This window comes from Carcharodon carcharias, chromosome 13, assembly GCF_017639515.1.
Source record: "Carcharodon carcharias isolate sCarCar2 chromosome 13, sCarCar2.pri, whole genome shotgun sequence".
NCBI lineage: Eukaryota > Metazoa > Chordata > Chondrichthyes > Lamniformes > Lamnidae > Carcharodon > Carcharodon carcharias.
Window position 1 is genome coordinate 105,183,772 of NC_054479.1, and position 21,905 is coordinate 105,205,676.

General features: G+C 39.6%; 1 protein-coding gene across 5 annotated transcripts in view; it reads right to left on the minus strand.

Moving 5' to 3' along the window:
• cog5 (component of oligomeric golgi complex 5) overlaps positions 1-21,905 on the minus strand; it is a 104,336-nt gene that overhangs the window by 6,738 nt on the left and 75,693 nt on the right. For all 5 annotated transcript variants that reach the window (XM_041202368.1, XM_041202364.1, XM_041202366.1 and 2 more), the window contains 5 exons: positions 12,858-12,968; positions 9,226-9,288; positions 6,359-6,462; positions 3,096-3,327; positions 817-893 (listed from right to left, as the gene is read on the minus strand). In XM_041202368.1, coding sequence (XP_041058302.1) covers positions 817-893; positions 3,096-3,327; positions 6,359-6,462; positions 9,226-9,288; positions 12,858-12,968 — 587 coding nt within the window. The remainder of the gene's footprint in view (positions 1-816; positions 894-3,095; positions 3,328-6,358; positions 6,463-9,225; positions 9,289-12,857; positions 12,969-21,905) is intronic.

Below are 21,905 nucleotides of genomic sequence, written 5' to 3' on the forward strand. Positions count from 1 at the left end.
AAAATGGTTCCGGGAATGAGAGACTTAAGTTATAAGAATAGATTGATAAAGTTGGGGCTGTTCAGAGCAGAGAAGGTTGAGAGGAGATTTGGTAGACATGTTCAAAATCACGAGGGGTCTGGACAAAGTGGATAGGGCGAACCTTTTCCCATCGGTAAAAGGGTCGGGAACCAGATAACGCTAAGGTGATTGACAAAAGAATAAGAGGTGATAAGGAAAAACTTTTTTTTAAACACACACTGGTTCTGATCTGGAATGCACTGCCCAAAAGTGTGATGGAGGCAGACTCAAGTGTGGACTTCAAAAGGGAATTGGATAATTATCTAAAGAGTAAAAAAAATGTAGGGCTACGGGGTTAAAAAAAGGGAACGGGATCAGCTGAGTAACTCTTACAGAGAACCGCACAGACATAAGGCTAAATGATCTCTTTTTATGCTGTAACCATTCCATGGTTCAAGAAATAACTGTCTCAACAATGTAAGCTCATGTATACTGATCAGATTCATGTTCTTAATATGAAGTACATAATTATCAAAAAAAAGCAAGTAAATATTTGTGATTATGGCATTTTAGGGATAATATTCTAATAGCTATTCATGCCATCATTATGAAATGCACTCGTTTTTTGCACATCAGTGACCTGCCAATAATAAATTTGTAAAAGTTGCAGAAAAACATATTTATATGAAATATTCAATCCTAATTTATAATCTGAATAAAGAATGAAAGGCAAAAAAAGTGAATAATTTTTTATAAGTAGAAATAATATATATCCAAACATTCCCTGAAACACATCTTGAGCAGAATTAGACTGACCTGAATGATCTCAGTAATCTGTAGGATTTTCCAAGATCTGACACTCTTCTACAAAGGGGTGCCACTGCTAATTCCATCTGCAATATTGCAAGATACAGTATAAGTTCTAACAAAACAAATGTTATTAAACTAAAGCTTTTAACAAGATTTTTGTATTCCTTTGGAACATAATAATTCAGGGAATTTTTTTCCCAAAAGACTGGATTGGATACAAGTTACCTTCAATCTTTGATAAGTTTAAGCAGGAAATTTAACTTTTGTACAACATACATCACACCAGTACACAGGAACTTGATAAGACTATAAAGAAGTTTATATGCATTAAGTGACAAATATAGAAGAGTATAAGAAAATATTATGTCATTCCCTAATAATTAGAAAATAACAGGATTAAATGTCCATTTATATAAAAAATGAAAACACAAAATGCTATCATCATACCAGCAAAAATAAAAATTTCTTCAGGATGAACATCACTGTACAACACATTATATACAAATCATTGGTAACAGAGAAAGGTAAATAAATTTTAAGGTTCTAAACCACATCTATCTTGTCATATTTCATATCTATCTAACCTTCATGAAAACATAAGAAATAGGAGCAGCAGTTGACAATATGGCTCCTCAAGCCTGTTCCACAATTAAATACGATCAAGGTTGATCTTCTGTCTCAACTTCATTTCCTACCCTTTCCCCATAGTCCTTGCTTTCCTGAGAGATCAAAAATTTGTCCACCTCAGCTTTAAATATATTCAGTGATAGAGCATCCACAACTCTCTGAAGTAAAGAATTCCAAAGTAAAGAATTCACAATCCTTAAGAGTGAAGAAATTTCTTCTCATCTTAGTCCTAAATGATCAGCCCCTTGCCCTGAGGTTGTGCCCAGTGTTCTAGATTCCCCAGCCAGAAGAACCAACTTCTGTGAGTGGATGAACAACAAATGCTGGCCTTGCCAGCAATGCTCACATCCCTTGAATGAATAACAAAAAAAACCCATCAAGCCACTTCAGAACCTTATATGTTTCAGTGAGTTCACCTCTTATTCTTTTAAACTCCACTGAGTATAGGCCTAATTTACTCAGCCTTTTATCATAGGACAATCCTCTCATTCCAGAAACCAATCTAGTGAACATTCACTGTACCACCTCCAAGACAAATATGTCCCTTGTATATGAAGGCCAAAAAGCTGCTAATGGTACTCCAGATTTTGCCTCACCAAGTCCTATACAATTGCAACAAAGCTTCTTTGTTCTTGTACTCCAGCCCTTTGCAATAAAGAACAATATGCCATTTGCCTTCCCAATTATTTGCTATTACTGGACACTAATATTTAGTGTTCCTTGTACTAGTACACCCAACATTTACAAATTTCAGGCCCATAAAAAATTTCTGTTTCTCAATACTTAGCACCAAAGTGAATAACCTTATATTTCCCAACTCAACTGTCTTAATAATATCCCTGTTGCATATTTTCAACACAAACAAAAAGACTTGCATTTATGGGCTTGACATTGATTCGGAGGCATTGTTGTGTGCAGATTTTAGGTTGGGAAATCCTTAAGGATGGGTTGCCTGCAGGTTCTTCAGAATTTAATGGCAGGACCTGATTACCATCTTTGGTCTCCATTTCCCAACTGCAGTCAGCCAGATTAAGAAGGTAGGCCTTTGGCATCAGGCTACAACTAGGGAGAGGAGAGGAGCCAGAAAGATCTGGGAAGAAATTGGTGTCTGGAACCAGCAAAGATTAGGGTATGGCGAAAAGGAAAAACAACTGGAAGATCGTATGTCAAATGTACAATCGCAATATAAACTTGATGAATTATCAGAAACAAAAAATTCTGACCCTATCCAAAATAAATTAACTATTTCTAAGGGAGGGATTTCAGGTGGGACCAGAAATTCCTCCCAAAGTCATCGGACTTTTTGCTGGTCCGTCAAATTTTCTGTCCAGCCTGCGACACTTCCTGTAGCAGGGTGGGACTGGAAAATCCTGCCCTAAGATACCACGAATTTAGGGCAGGCAAATAAGAGATAGTTGATTCAATCTTTGGTTTCTCTTATTCTCACTGATTCACTTTGTCTATCAAGGTATATATTTTGGAATTTTTGCTTTGCTCATTTCTTACTTCAACAATGGTGTTTCTTAAGATTATTTAGGGTGAACTATTGCTTTTTAATTTTGCATTCTGTTCGCAATGACTCAATTTGTATTTTGGAATCTAAAAATCAAAATCAACAAAGACAAAGAAGAAAGGTAATGCCCGTTATCAGTTCTTACCTGTGCAAAATCTGCAGCCAACCTCATTTTACCTCCTTCACCCAGTGGTCTCAATAGGCTTGCATTACGGATAAATAATTGAATAGCTCTCTGTGCGATGTTTTCGGTACTGTCATAGATGAAGTCCACGCACTCAAAATTTTTAAAGTAGTCACTCATGATGCGTGATATAAAGCCTTGCAATTCTTTCATGTAAAGAGAACATGGGACTTCTGGCTTCCCAGATGAAGACCTGTAGAAATGAATGCAAATCAAATCATTATTCTTACTACTCTTCCAGGGTCAAACAACAGAGAAGCTTCTATTCTATTAAAGTGTAATATTTTTCTTTTTCCTCTATTTAATAGTGATTTACCAAACTCAAAAGTGCTTTAAAACTCAGATCCCTACTTCAGGTCAGCCTGAATGCAGATATTGTTTGCCTTCTCAATTTTGGCCTCTTTTATATTCTGTCTCTTCCCTTGACCCTGTCATTGCCAAAACACATGATTTCCCCAATTTACTGCACTTTATTCCCTTGACCCCCAATTCTTTCATGGGATGTGTGTCATTGGCAGGGCCAGCACTTATTGCCCATTCCTCGAGAGGATGGTGTGAGTCAGCTTCTTGAAATGATGCAGTACATGTGGAGAAGGTACACCCACAATACAATTAGACAGAGTTTTCCAGAATTTTGACAACCGACAATGAAGGAACAGTAAGAGTTTTCCCTGATTCATCTGATAGTAATCTGACTGGTATTCTACCAAACCAGGCTACTGAGGTCTTCCTGGACAGGCTCACTGTTCTAAGCTTCAATCTCACCATTATAAGTTGCAGCATCTGCCACTTAACTGTTCAAAAGCAGTCATGTGAACTGTTCCATTTCCCCTATCCTGATTACCCCTTACCCATGTTCCTGAAGGTAAGTTTCCTCAACCGTTTCCCTGTCCCACTTTCCATAACATTTCTGCTAATGGGTGTACCACTATCTGTCTGCACTGTACACCCCTGTGCAATATCAACTTTCACAGGAGAAAGGCTGCCCCCAACCCTAATCTCATGCTTGATACAAGCACACCAACAATATGGGCCTGAACAATACCTGCTTTACTGACAGTGATTTTTCCCTCACTGAAGCTATTCCACCTGACTACACATTCTATTTGTTACCCTGCCCCATTCATCATGATGGCAGCATGGCCCTCATTTCCTAGTTCTTTCTCAGTGTGTCTTCATATTCCTCCAGCACGTTAAATTCTAACACTTCCCTTCAAAATTTTGATTAACCCTCAATCACTGACAACTTCATGAAAATCTCACCTCTGTCACCTTCATTTAACCTCTAGCTTCGTTATCAACATATACCTAGACAAACTTTGTCCCTGAAATGCAATTTGTCTGCCTTTCTGTCAAAGTCACTCACAAAGCTCTTGATCTAGTCATTGCACAAGGCCTTTCCACTGTTAATGTGATTGCAGACATGGCTATATTTGAACTTTTTTCAACTCCCTCACTGTCCAAACCATAATGACCAACTCTTCTACTCCCATCCTAACAAAAACCCTATTTATACCTATTCAATGCCTTCTTTAACTTTCAACTCTTCCACCCATGAGAGATGTGGTTCTACTTCTCAGCTCAACAACTGCATCTCCAGCCAGTAGATTCTGAACCTTGATATGCCATGGAGTATAACAGCCATTTCAAATCTGAAAGTTGCAGAATTCGATGTACATGGATTATGACTGGTCAAACTATCCATCACACATTATGACTTAACCACCTCAAGTTGTAATGTCTCTCCCTGTTGGCGACCAAAACTTAGTACTCCTGGATTGTACTGGAGGTCAGGAACAATTCCAAAGTTTTGTATCTGTTAGCTACCTTCCCAGCTCTCCCCACATGTCCCTTCCAACTTCACCTATGAAGTAGGATGGGGAGAGCACACAGACTTTTCATCTCCAAAATTAAGACTACTCCATCAACTGCCTTCACCTTCTTTAGCCCATCACTTGCGTTTCCAGCTTCTTGCCCGATCAACAACATCATTTTTTGCCCAACTCCTCTTCCGCTCCCCCCTGCCCGCAGTTCACATGAGGCTCATTTTCCTATGACACCATTTACATGTCAAAAGTACATCACTGGCTGTGAGGTACTTTGGAACATCATGAGGCTGTGAAAAGCTATATAAATCCCATTTTTAAAGTCCACCCAATGCCTCTGCATCCTTTTTTTATATAACAAAAAAGAGCAGAACTGTTCACAGTACTTTAAGTCTGGTCTAACCAAGTTCATAAGTTTCAATGTGTTTAATCTTTGCTTAAAAATCATTTTTTAAAATTCTGTCATGAGATGGGCATTTATTGCCCACCTCTAATTGCCTTTGATAGGGTGGTGGTGAGCTGCCTTCTTGAATCCGCTGCAATCCATTTGTTGTAGGAACACCCACAGTGCTGTTAAGGAGGGCGTTCCAGGATTTTGTAGCAACAGTGAAAGAATGGCAATATAGTTCCAAGTCAGAATGGTATACGACTTAGAGGGGAATTTGCAGTGGTGTTCCCATGCATCTGCTGCCCTTGTTCTTATAGGTGGTGGAGGTCAAAGGTTTAGAAGGCGCTGTTGAGGGAGCCTTGGTGAGTTGCTGCAGTACATCTTGTAGATGGTACATGCTGCTGCCACTCTGCATCTGTGGTAGTGGAAGTGAAAGTTTAAAATGGTGGACAGGGTGCCAATCAAGCGGGCTGCTTTGTCCTGCACATTATGTTCAAGGCATCAATAAATATTACTCCAATATAAATATACTCAAGTTGTAAAAACATACTGAACAGAAAATGAGATTCCATGACAGTATTTGCTCAATAAACTGATCTCAATCAGGGCAATAGTTCAGCATTCAAAAAGATTTCAGCACAGCAGAATTGTAGCTGCCAGGGGATAAGAATATCTGCAAGGGCTCCTCCTCCATTCACTATACAGTGATTCTTGCTGGAAATGCATATTTATGAACACAGCGAGCAAGGGTAAGCTTAGGCTGTGATTTCAACTGTTGCTTAGTCTGTTGAAGACCTCGTCTTGTATGTTAGTTGAAGTATCAGAGGGGTAATGGTGGAATCTATGGATTCAGTGTCTTCAACAGAAGGGGAGAATACTGGCCACAAAAGTCATTGGTTTACAATGATGGTTTTCTTTACAATAAGGATCTCCTATCCAACTTTGGGTCAGAGGACTGATGTTATCAAGCTTGGTTTAAATTTTTGCAACATTTTCTGTCTAATAATTACCCTGCAAAGTCTTCTTGGTGCATCGTGATAATAATGGCCTCAACGGAGTCTTCCACAGAGTTTAGCAATGGCTGTACTGCATTTCCCATGAGAGCCTGAATTGTCTAAAGAAGTGAAATAAAGATTTAAAATTGAAATTTGTCGTCCATGACACGTTAAGTAGCTTTTAGACATGGTAAGAATATTTTCTTTCATTTGACATTGAAAGATATTTACAACAATTTGGGCAATCTTAACACAGTTTCTAGTGGCATAAAGCTGCATTCAATTCAGCACAAATAGGTCTAAAATGGCAAGTTCACTGAGGGATTCCAAGGTGATGCTTAGGCCAGGAGTGAAAGAACAGCAAGAACACTTACAGGGGAGGGGCGGTTGCAAAAGGTCTGGATGACAGAAAATGTTACACCCCTGTTCAAAAAAGGGAGAGTGATAAATCTGACAATTGACAGGCCCATCGGCATACCATCAGTGGTGAGGAAATTTTTAGAGACAATAATCCAGGACAAAATTAATTTGTATTTAGAAAAATATGAATTAATAAATGAAAGTCAGCATGAATTTGCTTAAGGTAAATTGTGTTTAATTAGCTTGATTAAGCTCTTCAATGAAATAACAGGGGGTTGATGAGGGCAGTGTGGGTGATGTACAGTAAGTCCTCACTTAAAGTTGTGGTTGTGATCTTGAAAAGCACGACTTCAAGTGAAAAAACTTTAAGCGAATCATGGGTTCCCATAGGAATCAATGTTAAAGCCAGAATTGGTTCCTTTGGACATTCCTCATCCAGATAAAAAAACAACGTACAAGCAAAAAACAACGTACAAGTTGAAATATTGTACCATACATGTGCAGCACTGTGCATTCCTAGCTAAAATAACTAAAAAGTAAATCACCAAATATAAAAGAAATATAATACAAAAATTAAATTATTTAAAAAAATTACAGTACCTGTACTTATCTCAGTACACAGACTTTTACATTGACCAGGCTTCATCTAATGGCAAAAGTTGGTCCTATCAAGAAAAGTTAGTGCAGTTAGCAGTTCTGCACTAACCAAATTATGCCACTAGATGGAGCCAAGGACATAATGTGAGTTCAGAAGCGGAGCCAGGAGCTGCTGAAGAACAGATCTCAAGGACTCAGTTAAGAATAGAGTCCAGGAGGCAAGGGGGTGGTGGGGGAGTTGGCAAGTGTTTGTGGGGGGGTCAGAATCAGCAAAGTTCGGAATCGGGAGTTGCCAAGGGCAAAGGAGGTAAGTTGAATGAGGGAAGGAAGAGAGACTGAGGGCAAGGGTGGATACACTGGGAAAAGCCCATGTGAGCAGACAGGCCACAGAAGAGGAAGCCTGTGGCAAACAATGTTAAAGTGAAACTGACAACGTTAAACTGACAGAACAACGTTAAAGTGAAACAACGTTAAATGAATCGATGTTAAGCAGGGACTGGCTGTATATATGGACTTTCAAAAAGCAGTTAATAAAAGCGTAACATAACAGATTTGTGAGCAAATCTAAAACCCATGCGATTAAGGGGGATAGAGGCAGTATGGATGCAAAATTGGCTAAGGGACAGAAAGCAGTAGTAATGAACAGTTGTTTTTCAGACTGGATGGAAGTATATGGTGGTGTTCCACAGGGTTAATGTTAGGGTCATTGCTCTTTTTCAAATACATTAATGACTTGAATCTACAAAATATAATTTCAAAGTTTGCAGATGGCATGAAACTCCAATATGTAATTAACAATACAGACGACAGTAACAGGCTTCAAGAGAGTATAAGTGAACTGGTGAAATGGGCATACACATGCTGTTGAAATTTATCTCACAGGTGTGTGAAGTGATATATTTTGGTAAGAAGAATGAGGAGAGGCAATATAAACCAAGTGGAACAATGTTAATGGGGGTATGGGAACAGAGACCTGGACGTGTTTGCAAACAAATATTTGAAGTTGGTAGGACAAATTGAGAAAACTCCAAAAAAGCATCTAGGGTCCTTGGCTCTATCAATAGAGGTATATAGTACAAAAACAAGGCAGTTATGTTAAACTTGTATTAAACACTGCTTAGGCCTCAGCTGGAATATTATGTTCAATTCTGAACACTATAATTTAGAAAGGGTGTCAAGGCACTGGAAGAATTCAGAATAGATTTACTCAAATAGGAGAATGAATGAAGGACTTCAGTTATGTGGAGAGGCTGAGGAAACTTGAGTTGTTCTCCTTAAAAAAGATTAAGAGACTTTACAGAGGTATTCAAAATCATGAATGGTTTTGATGGAGTAAATAAAAATAATCTGTTTTCAGTGGCATAAGGGTTTTTTAAGGCAGTGCATTATGGTGCTCTGAAATGCATTGCTTGAAAGGATGGTGGAATCAGATTCAATAGTAACTTTCAAAAAGGAATTGGATAAATGCTTGAAGGGAAAAACTTCCAGAGTTATGAGGAAAGAGGAGGGGGATGAAACTAGTAGGATAGTTCTTCCAAGGAGTTGGCACAAGCACGATGGCTTCCTGTGCTGTTTCATACCAAGACAGACCACAAGTGTACTTCTGCGGATGGTAAGATACATTATTGAGCCAGATAGATGCGATGTACTCTGCAACTGACAATGACACTTCCGCTAGGAATTTGCTTGAAGGCTCTTCCAATTAGCCAGTGTAACGTTGGTGTAAGATCAGCAGAAACCCCAGATAAACCATGTAAATGAGATTTTGATAATGTAAATGTCAATTTCAGATGATATATTTTCATTCAAACAAAAAGACCAAAAGAAGCTGAAGAGAGAACTGAAAATTTAGTGCTGCATTCCTTCTGTTCACCTCCAAGAATCCAAAAGACACAATAATACAACTGAAACACTCTGTAATTTACCTCCAATGCTGTTCTAATTGTTTGTTCAGCAGCTAAAGGGAATGAGCTCAGGCTAGACAGTACCTGGAAAAGCAAACAATAGATACATCAAACTCATGGTAGGTAGAACACTTTCTTAAACATAGATCTTCTCTCAATTCTCTTATATCTAATGAAAATAAGGCGAGTTCTGTGTGTCTTTCTTCATAACTTAGAACCTCAAGTTCCCTAATCAACCTTGTAACTTTACTCTGAATCTTATCTGATATATATATTTTAAGATGGGCTGCCCAAAAGTCCACCAAATATTCCAAATGAGTCATCAATGATAGATTAGGATAAATGTTTTGACTGAATGAGGCTACAATAATTAGTAGTGAAGGAGGGAGACAAGATCATAAATCTCAAGTGTACCATGAGGGGAGTTCTTAAAGGGATACTATTATCTTCTTTCCATTTGATAATGGTGTTATATGCTCTGTGGAAGATAAATGAAGGAGAAAAAATACTGATATCTTCTTTGATAGCCCCATTACCAAGTTTACTAATTGAACAAGCACTTGCCTGTTGCTTTCCAGTTTAAGGCAGAATGAGAGTTGGGCTTTCAGCAATCAGATTGCTATAAGTGTCAGAAGAAATTAATTGAGGCTTACTGCCAAATGCCCCCTCTGAAAGCGCTACCAAGAATCTTTTCATACTCTTACCACCACCCCAAAGCAGGGAACACTGGCCAACCCTTGACAACCCTGCCATATTTAAATGGCAGCAAGGCTGGGTAAACTAGATAAGTTCTTTGCCTCCTGTCTGAAATACTGTTAACCCCAGTAACTGACAGAACAGGAGTGGTGTCAACAGGGGTTCCACAGATAATCCTTCTGGGAGAGGGAGATAGTGACCACATCTCCATGTTTTCTGTCATCATATCTAGGAAGGTGCCATGGCACATAGATTAAAAGCATAGAAGAATCTTTATTTGTTTATGATCCCTTTCATGGGAGATCTTCCATTCTATCTTGCACTTCACTCCTTAAAAGCAGAGGGCTCCCACTGTGTTACAGCAAAACCACTGACAGCATATCCTGCTCGTTATGGATAAAGAAATAGACAAGTTGCAAAAAAATGTTTTGGATTGGGGGAGAGTGGATTTTAATAAAATAAGGCAGGATCTGGCCAAGGTAGACTGGGAACAGCTACTTGTGGGGAAATCTACGGAGGAGAAGTGGGGGGGGGGCGTTCAAAAAGGAAATGGAGAGGGTACAGGCTCAACATGTTACCTCTAGGGTGATAGCAAGGAGTAACAAGTCCAGAGAACCATGGATGACCAGAGATATTCAGGATACGATGAGAAGGAAAAGAGAGGCTTTCAGCAGGTACAAGGGAAGTAAATCAGTGGAGGCATTAGTGGAGTACAGAAAGTGCAGGATGGAGCTTAAGAAAGTAATTAGTAGAGCAAAGAGGGGATATGAGAAAGGTCTGGCTGGTAAAAGTAGGGAAAGTCCCAAGATATTCTATAAGTATATCTATGAGAAGAGGATAACCAGTGAAAGAGTAGGGCCCATAAGGGACCAAGGGGGCAATCTATAGGTGCAGCCAGAGGACACAGGTTGAACGAATACTTCACATCCGTCTTCACCCAAGAGAAGGAGGATGAAAGTTTCGAACTCAGGGAGAGAGACTGCGAGGTTCTTGAGCAAATTGATATAGGGAGTGACAAGATATTGGCGGTGTTGGCAGGCTTAAAAGTGGTCAAATCTCCCGGTCCAGATGATTTGTGTCCCAGACTGCTGAGGGAGGCAAGGGAGGAGATCGCAGGGGCTCTGACCCAAATTTTCAATTCCTCTTTAGCCACGGGGGAGATGCCAGAGGACTGGAGAACAGTTAATGTGGTTCCGCTATTTAAGAAGGGTGGTAGAGATAAGCCAGAAAACTACTGGCCAGTGAGTCTCACGTCAGTGATAGGGAAACTATTGGAGAAAATTCTGAAGGAGAGAATCTATCTCCACTTGGAGAGGCAAGGTTTGATCAGGGATAGTCAGCATGGCTTTGTCAGAGGAAGGTCATGCCTAACAAATTTGATTGAATTTTTTGAGGAGGTGACCAGGTGTGTAGATGAGTGTAGTGCAGTTGATGTAGTTTATATGGATTTCAGCAAAGCCTTTGACAAGGTCCCACATGGGTGACTAATAAAGAAGGCAAATGCACATGGGATATAGCGTAATTTGATAAGGTGGATTCAAAACTGGCTTAGTTGTTGGAGAGAGAGGGTGATGACAGAAGGAAGCCAGTGTCCAGTGGCGTACTACAGGGATCTGTGCTCAGTCCCTTATTATTCATCATTTATATAAACAACATAGATGACTATGTGGGGGGGTAGGATTAGTAAGTCTGCGGATGACACAAAGATTGGCTGGGTGGTAAACAGTGAGGTTGATTGTCTTGGGCTACAGGAAGATATAGATGGGATGGTCAAATGGGCAGATAAGTGGCAGATGGAATTTAACCCTGAAAAGTGTGAGGTGAAACACTTTGGAAGGAGTAATTTGACAAGGAAGTTTTCAATGAATGGCATGACACTAAGAAGTTCTGAGGAACAAAAGGACCTTGGCGTGTGTGTCCATAGACCTCTGAAGGCAGAGGGGCATGTTTGTGGGATGGTGAAAAAAGCATATGGGACACTTGCCTTTATCAATCGAGGCATAGATTACAAAAGTAGGGAGATAATGTTGGAGTTGTATAGAACCTTGGTGAGGCCACAGCTGGACTACTGTGTGCAGTTCTGGTCGCCACATTATAGGAAGGATGTGATTGCACTGGAGGGGGTGCAGAGGAGATTCACCAGGATGTTGCCTGGGATGAAACATTTAAGTTATGAAGAGAGGTTGGATAGACTTGGTTGTTTTCGTTGGAGCGGAGAAGACTGAGGGGCGACCTGATCGAGGTGTACAAGATTATGAGGGACATGGACAGGGTGGATAGGGAGCAGCTGTTCCCCTTAATTGAAAGATCAGTCACGAGGGGACATAAGTTCAAGGTGAGGGGCAGGAAGTTTAGGGGGGATGTGAGGAAAAACTCTTTTACCCAGAGGGTGGTGATGGTCTGGAATGCGATGCCTAGGAGGGTAGTGGAGGCAGGTTGCCTCACATCCTTTAAAAAGTACCTGGATGAGCACATGGCACATCATAACATTCAAGGCTATGGGCCAAGTGCTGGTAAATGGGATTAGATAGGTAGGTCAGGTGTTTCTCACGTGTCAGTGCAGACTCAATGGGCTGAAGGGCCTCTTCTGCACTGTGCAATTCTGTGATTCTTAAATAATTTTGACACAGGAAACCAGGTTGGATTATGCCAGTAAACAGACATCCCAACCCAGTGCAACTCTACAGCAAAACTGCTGCAGAAGAAAATTCAGCCCCTTTGGCTAAATTGAAAGTCTTCACTTCTTGATAATAAGGAAAAAATTCAAATATTACTGAACATATAAGCTGGAAAATGTTAATTATATACCAAAATCTATTCTACAGGTGTAACAAATAGGTTAGATGTTACAATTTTTTTATATCCTTCATTAGTTTTCATATTTGTTTATAGCAACTAGAATAACCAAAAATTAATAGAAGAAAGTTACAATCTCAGCAATAAACGCCAACCCCTACCTTCAACATTGATTGATATAATTTGTACAATGAATTCACTACGGCTACATTCCTTCTCTGTCCCTCTGTCAGTGGCCCAATCACTTGACTGGCATCACCCTGCGTGGACAGCTGTGAAGAAATATTTAAAAAATGCCTAAATTACATACTTTTGATTTTGAATAACATGTAATTCAGTGCAACAATGTTTATTTATTTATTACAACACAAAACTGATAAGGGCAGACACCAAGACATGAATCAACAAGAACTTCCTCCAGCTGCACAGTGGCAAGACTGGTTTTCATCAGGCATTTTACATCATAGGCCCTGTTCAACATGCTTCCCGTTCTTCGCTTAGGTTAAACTTGATCAGGCAGATTGAGTATACTCCATAACAGAGAAAACTCCACACAAAGTCCATCACCAAGGCTGCCTATTTGCACCTCTGAAACATCACCTGTCTCCATAACTATCTCATCCCCAATGCTAATGAAATACTTATTCGCACGTTTATCACCATCACATTCGACTTCACATCGCTACCCTCTGCCTCCCGAGTATGAGTCTGGACTACTGCAATTTTTCCCCTCCACTCCGTCAGCAGGCCCTTCAGTCATCATGCTCCTGCTCACTGAAATTCTTTTCTTAAACCTCTTGGACTTGTTATGCTTTTTGACGCTTTCTAAAGGCTCCTTGAATTCCATGCCTTTGATGCCATCTTTGGGCACTTCACCTAACTCCTCCCATTTTTTGTTCTAAATCCATCCTCCTCATCTTGTAAATTGTCTTGGGACAATTGTCTTTAAAAGCGCTACATAAGTCTACGTATGTTGTTGTTGAAGTATCAAAATAGAAACCAGGAAAATTTAAAGGGCATCAGGTTAAATAAAGTACCTGTGTACAGCTGCATTCAAATTGACTTATGCATCTTACAAGAAATGAATAGAAAATATGGGCAGGATTTTCTGTTTTGGGTCAGGACCTTGATGCTGGCATCAAATGTGGGTCCAAACTTTGCACCGTTTCAGGAGCAGCAGTCCAACATCGATTTTTGCTGCATTGACCAGTGGCTCTCTGTCTAATTAAAGGCAGCAGGTGAGCAAATAGGCAGTCTTGGTGATGGCTAGTATGTGGAGTTTTCTCAGTCATGCAGTATACTCAATCTGCCTGGTATCTAAAGTAGGTGAGTTCTCAAAGATTGAAGCGTCCTCTCAGCACTTTTTAAAAATTTGAAATAAAAAATGGCCATTCTATTTCTTTCATGACTTTATCTGGCCCCTCCTTAGATGCATCTTTGCTACTAGCCTCAACTACTCTTTGTAGTAACGCATTCCACATTCTTACCACTCTTTGCATTAAAGACGTTTCTCCAGAATTTCCCACTGGATTTATTCATACTGTTATGAAATCCATTTCATCTCTGTGTCTATGTGTGCTAAACTGACAATCTGTGGAGTTTATAACATTTAAGGTATAGGATATTCCCATGCTTGTTACATTGGGTCCTGCCTATTAACAAGGGTGGGACTTCTCTTGGAGTGTTTTGATAGGTCACCAGATCTGTTAAAGGGTCAGTGAAACACAATTCAGAGAATCACAGTTCAGAGACAGTCAGTTTTGGGGAGTTAGCCAGCAAAGACAGAGATGGGAATAGGCAGAGGCCCCAGTTAAGTGAAGCAAAAGAAAGAGCAGAGGGGTGCAAACTTTAAGTAAAGGCAGCCCTTTGGAGCAGTAGTGTTGGGCTTGGCATGGCCGAAGATCTGAAAGTATGCTTAGAAGGTAAAGCTTAGGGTACTCGGAGATCCAGGGGAAGGGAATCTTGGAAGGCAAGATTGAAACCCTGAGAGGTGGGCCATTGTTAAAGCCATTCAAGAGGTAGCGACTTTTGGAAAGAATTCTAAAGAGAGATCTTCAAATGTGAAGAGTAGAAACCCTTGTGAGAAAGACGAAGTTTCAGTGAGATTGGCTGGCTCATAATGAGACTAACATAAAGTGGGTTGTTCAGAAATCTATGGAATCTGTTTTGGTTGCATCTGTCATTTACTCTGTGGTGTGTCCGACCACAGTTTGTCTGTTAATTCACACGTACCTCATACTCACTTTGAACGTTAGACAGTTCTCAGAGTGTTTTATCTTTCTGAACTTGTATAGTAAAGTTTGTTTTTATTTGTTCAAAATCTGTGGAATCTTCTGGCTTTCCTATAAAAGCAGGTGTCTTGAATCTCAATTTTGACTACGTTAAGTAACAGTTACTGGTCCCTAACTAGGTCCTACCAACAACTGGGGGGTGGGGAGAGGTCTCGCCAAGGATCCTAACAACATATTATGATTCACTTTTAACTTTAGGCTCACCCACAAATGGAAACATTTTTTCTGAGTCTACCCTATCAAACCTTTTCATTACCTAAAGACTTCACTAAGTGTTAGTAGAGGAACGTTTAGTGGACAGTGATCATGGAATCCCAAGGTTTAGGTTAGCTATGGATAAGGACAGGGAACATTTCAGCATTGGGTGAGAACAGATTGGCCCAGGTAAACTGGAATCAAAGAGTGCCAGGCAAAACTAACTGAACAATGGCCCGTCTTTAAAAAGGAGATGGTTCAGGTACATTCCCACAAAAGGAAAAGGTGGGAAGAGCAAAGCCAGAGCTACCTGGATGCTGAAGGGATAGAGTAAGATGAAGCAAAGAAAAAAAGGAGTATGATAGATGTCAGATTTATAATACAAGTGAGAACCAGGCTGAATATAGAAAGTTTAGTGGGGAACTGAAAAAAGAAATAAGAGCAGCAAAGAGAATATGAGAAGAGATTGGCAGCTAACATTAAAGGGAATCCAAAATGCTGTTTTAGGAATAAAAATAGTAAAGGGGGAGTAAAAGGAAGGGTGGGGCTGATTCGGGACCAAAAGGGGATTTATGTATGGAAGCAAGAGGACATAACTGAGGTACTAAATTAAACTTCCAAGGAAAAATGTAGGAACAGAGAGCAGGAATCGGCTATTTAGCCCACTTAACCTGCTCTGCCATTCAATATGACCATGGCTGCTCATCGACTTCAATGCCTTTTTCCCATACTATCCCCAAATCCCTTTACGTCATTGGTATTTAGAAATCTGTTAATCTCTATTTTAAACATGCCCAATGACTGAGCTTCCACAGCCCTTGGGGTACAGAATCCAAAGATTCACAACCCTCTGAGGAAAAAAAGATTCTCCACATCTCGGTCCTAAGTGGCTTCCCCCTTATTTTGAAATTGTGCTCCCTAGTTCTAGACTTCCTAACCAGTAGAAACATCTTACCTGCATCTACCCTGTCTATCCCTTTAAGTATTTTGTCAGTTTCAATGAGGTAATTTCTCATTCTTCAAAACTCTAGACAATACAGGTTCAGTTTCCCAATCTCTCTTCACAGGGCAGTCCTGCCATCCCGGGAACAAGTCTGGTGTACCTGTGTTGCACTCCCTCTGTGGCAATAATATCCTTCCTAAGGTAAGGGGACCAAAACTGCACATGGTGCAGTCTAACCAAGGTTCTGTACAAATGAAGCAAGAAGATGCTGCCAAAGTCATATTAAAGATGAGATAGGTGAGTCACTGGATGGGCTAAAATATTGAATAACAGGAGGTAACAGAAAGGCTGACTACTTAAAATCGATAAGTCGCCAGACCAGATGAGATATATCTGAGGATACTGAAGGAAGTAAGGGGGGGATATTGTGGCGGTATTGGCAACAATCTTCTAAACCTCCTTAAATACAGGTAGGTTGAGTATACTGGTGCCACTGGGCAATTGCAAGTGATACACCACTGGGCAATTGCAAGTGATACACCCTTGCTTAAAAGGAGTGTAAGGATAAGCCCAGCAACTACAGGCCAGTCAGTTTAAACTTGGTGGTGGGAAAACTTTTAGAAATGATAATCTTGGACAAAATTAGCAGTCATTGGACAAATATGGACTAACAAAGGAAAGCCAGCATAGATTTGTAAAAGGTAAATTGTGCTTAACCAACTTGGCTGAGTTTTTTGATGAGGTAAGAGAGAAGGTTGATTAGAGTTATGTGGTTGATGACATATTACACGGATTTCCAAAAAGGTGTCTAATAAAATGCCACATAACAAACTTGTCAGAAAAATCAAAGCCCATGGGATAAAAGAGCAGCACTGATACAAAGTTGGCTGAGTGACATGATGTAGTGATGAACGGTTGTTTTTCAAGCTGGAGGAAGGTATAAACAGTGGGGCTCCCCAGGGGTCAGTACTAAGACCATTGCTTTTCTTCATCTGTATGAATGACCTAGACCTTGTCGTACAGGACAGAATTTCAGAATTTGCAGATGACACAAAACCTGAAACTATTGTGAGCTGTAAAGAGGGTAGTGATAGAATTGAAGATGACATAGACAGGCTGGTGGAATGGGCAGACATTTAATTTAATGCTGAGAAATGTGAAGTGCATTTTGACAGGAAGAATGAGGAGGGACAATATAAAAGGATATAATTCTAAACAGGGTGCAGTGCAGAAATCATTGAAGGTGGAGGGCAGGCTGGGAAAGTGACTAATAAATAGAGGCATAAGAGTGCATAGGGTTATGGTGAAACACTGGCTTGACCTCAAATGGAGTAGTGTCCAATTCTGGGCACTAAACTTTAGGAAGGATGTGAAGGAATTAGAAAGAATACAGAAAAAATTTACAAGAATGTTTCCACAAATGAGAGGCTTCAGTTACATGGATATAACGTATATTGGAGAAGCTAAAGCTGTACTCCTTAAAGAGAAGAAAGTTGTGAGGAGATTTGATAGAGGTGTTCAGAATCATGAAGAGTCTTGGCAGAAACTGTTCCCATTGGCTGAAGGTCAAGAAGCAAAGGCCATCGATTTAAGGTGAATGACAAAACAACCAAAGGTCACATGGGAAAAAACATTTTTAGGCAGCGAGTGGTTAGGATCTGGAATGTACTGCCTAAGAGTGTGGTGGAGGCAGATTCAGTCATGGCTTTCAAAATGGATAATTAGCTGAAGACAAAAAATTTCAAGGCTACTGGGAAAGGCTGAGGGTGTGGGAGTAGCTAAGTCACTTTTGCAGAGAGCTAGCATGGACAAGGACCATGATCTCCTTCCATGCTACAAACATTCTATGGCTCTAGATCTAGATCACTGCTGATCTTTGTCTTTCTACAGAACAGAGCCCCAGCCTTTTGCATCTTTCTTGATAAGCATAACCCGTAAGTTCTGGTACTACCCTTATTAATCTTTTTCACACCTTTCCAGTGCCTCCATATTCTTTTTGTAAGATGAAGACCATAACTGTGCAAATACTCTAAAGGCTGAATTTGAGGTCGTTGGGCGGGCCTGGGAACAGCTGGGAAACAGCCCGCCGCCTGCGATTTATGGCCAGCCAGCGTTGAAGTCAGCACGGATGCGGGGGAGCATGCAATGAAAGCTCCCTGAAGGCAAAGAGTTGAAGAATTTGAAACCATGAAATAAAGATTTTAAGTTGCGATAAAATATTCACATATTGGACTCGCTCACCTAAACATATAGATTATAAAAATGATGCCCAAACATTTTTATATTTAAAAAATTAATATCAGAAACCTCATCCCGCCCTTGGATAAGGTTTGCTCAAAAATCCAGAGGCCGCCCGACTGATCCGCCAACCGTAACATTGGGCAGGCAGCGGAAAATCCATGTCAATTAACACATTAATGGCCTTAATAGGCCTCTTAATTGTCGGCGGGGGCGCTGCCGACTTTCATGTTCGCCCACCGACCAAGATGTCACGCAAGTGAGCGATGGCATTAGGATGCTTGCCCAATATCATTGTGTGCAATTTCACGCTCGGGTGTGTTGGGTGTGCACCTGCCGCCGAGTGAAAAATCCTGCCGCAAGTGTGGTCAAAGTCTGCAAAGTGTGCAAGTTTAAAATAACTTCTCTGCTTTTTATTCCTATCCCACGAGAAATGAATGCTGGTGCTTAGTTTACTTTTCATATGACATTATTAACTAACCTATATTAACACTTCTAGTGATTTTCATGTGTACCCTGAGATCCCTATGTCACTCTACCCTATTTAGACTCTTATTAATGAAGCAGTATGTGGCCTTCTCATTCTTCCTACCAAAACCTCACATTTAACTATATTGAAACTAATTTGCCAGTTAAATGCCCATTCTGCAACCTTAGCAACATCTTCCTGTATTTAATCATATTCTGTTAGTATTAACTGCACCTTCCAATTTGGTGTTGTCTGCATTTGAAATTGTACTACTTCTCCATTGGTCTAAATTATTCATATAAATTGTGAACAAGGCTGGCCCCAGCACTGTTTCTCATGGAGCATCATCTTGGACAAAAGCCTTTAAAAGTTGGCATAATTGAGACCAAAACTGCATACAAGAGGGGTGTTAAGGGTCAATCACATCGCTGTAGGTCTGGAGTCAGGTAGGCCAGACTGGGTAGCGACAACAGATTTCCTTCCTTAAAGGATATTATTGAATCAGATGGTTTTTTATAATGAAAACTTGGTAGTTTCACGGCCACCGTTACTAAGACTAGCATTTCATTCCAGATTTGTTGATGAATCAAATTTAAATTCCATCAGCTGCTGTGGTGGGATTCGAATTTATGTCTCCTGAACATTAGTCCAGGCCTCTGAATTGCTACTCCAGTAACATTACAATTATGCCACCACTCCCTACATCACTATGCTAGCATTCACTACACCAGTACACCACTGTTTCCTCACCACTGCTAGGTCCTGAACGTTATATGGTATAGGAGTAGGTGTTCACATGTAGTCTAGCCCAATGGCACAAAGATGAAAATTTTGGGCCATGGTTAAATATCTTATTTGTTCAGAACCAAATTAAATTTGGACAAATTTCATTAATGTTTGAGCGGGGACAAAAAGAAGAAGAATTTGATACCAATTCCAAGGAAGATTTAACTGACAGTTTATTACTGCCAATTAATGTAATGTAATCTAGTAATTGTGGCATTTGCACTACATGTGGTAAGATGAGAAGCCAAAATAGAAAGTGTTAAATTTGAATGATTACAGAGCAAATCTTAAGGACCATGTACTGTATGTTGACTTTAGTAATAATTTTACATTATGAGTCTAGATTTAGCTTTTGAATACATTTTGCTGTAAACGTACATATACACAGATTCATTTATAATCCTGAGCCAAACAGAGGTCAGTCCATCAAATCACTAACTTATAAGAAAGACTGTAGATGACCTTAGAGTGTTAATAGCACCTTTTCAAATCATACAAGTTGTGGAGGCTATCAAGATTTTTTGTAGTATTTCTGGAACCAGGCATGTGGGGGGGTTAATTGAAAACTTGTACAAAACACAAAGATTGCAAGAAAAACGGATTTAATTATTACATTATCAGTAATATAATTCAGCTTTTCACAGCTGTCTTTAGGTTGCCAACAATTTCGCTAACATAAGAAACTAGAGTGGGATACTAATAAGGCGCGGCATGGAAGGTTGTGATTGGGACATCACAAATTCACCCGAGATTCTATTACATTTTATTTTATGGATAAGGTAATGAGATAAGAAGTTGGTGTTCACAGAATGAAACCAGTGAGGTTCAAAATCTATCTAAATCTTTAAGTGATCAATAAATGTAGACTTGTTTTTGTTTGTTACTAAAATATAATTTAGGACTATCAAATGTGCAGTACAACCTTCAGTCTTTTATTAGGTTTAAATTTTATCAGAATTGCCATTCTGTTTATTGCATTAGAACGTCAACTTGACTACCATGATATATACATAATTAAATTACATCAGATAAATTCTGAATCTCCTCTCCATAAACAAAACACAAACCAGGTACCTCCACCTACAAGTCCTTGTTCACATGCGATAAGTATTGTAACATTAAGCTAACCTAAATCATGGGTTATAAAAGGAAGATACCAGAAATGAAAAATGTAACAAGATTATGATTTGTTTACTAAAAGGACATTGATTCCAAATGCATCTCAATTGCAGTGGAATGGTTTATAGCAGAACTCAGTCACAGGTGAACAAATTATTTTAGTGTTCTGATATACTTGCAGCTGAATGAAATAACACATTTTACTGAGCCAACTATTCACCAACTGAAAATGCAAATTCTTTCCATGCTTAGCTCTCTTAAGAGCAACAAGTACATTCTACAGATCTAAGTAAATTAGAGTTTCCAGTTTATAAAAATGCTTCAGCCTAACTACACAGACTTAATCTCCAATTACACTTCAAAATCATTCACTGAGAAGTAACAGGCGTAGAAGGAAAAAAGACAGTAATTTCTTTAACTTGCAGTTCTTGAATCATCATTTGAATCAAAGCTACAAATGCAAAAATGTCAGTGTGACTTCCTTGCTGTTGCTCGATCTATCCTCTTTAATCAAATACTCAACAATAGGCAGTTCCTGGTATAGTGAAATTTATCCCAGCAAACCAGATTTCACTATCAAAAATAAGGCAATATTCCATGTTAAAAATGACTAGCAAGTGATTTAACGAAAAAAAGTTTGAGCTTTCAAAAACAATACAGGAATTAAAGGTGAAGGGTTCTCAAAATTCCTACATTTTTCATATCATCAACAAGTATATGACTTTTGGACTTTTACCAGAAATGAGACAACAAGAGGAGACATAATACACATTCTTCCCTTTAAAACAATCAACCCAGAGAAAGACACGACACTAAAGCCCATCAAAATCTTGCATAAATAATCGCTACTAACAAGTAAGGCAGGAAGACAACAGTCAATGCAATTATGCGAACCCATCAATACTCCACACATACAATGGCTATCAGTTCAAGACTAGTTACGGGGGCAGGAAGACAATGATAAACATCGTGCAAGTCCATTAAAAACGAGACAACAATCACCTGGGGAAGCCCACCAAAATCAAACAAAGAATTAACCTTGATTTGGATTAAGATAAGAAATTAAAAAAAAAAACAGTATAACTGGGCCAGGAGAGACAGAAGGGTGAGCAGTTTTGAAAGCTGACACAGGGCAGTAAGCAGTGGGGAGTGGTTGAAGCCGATTTTA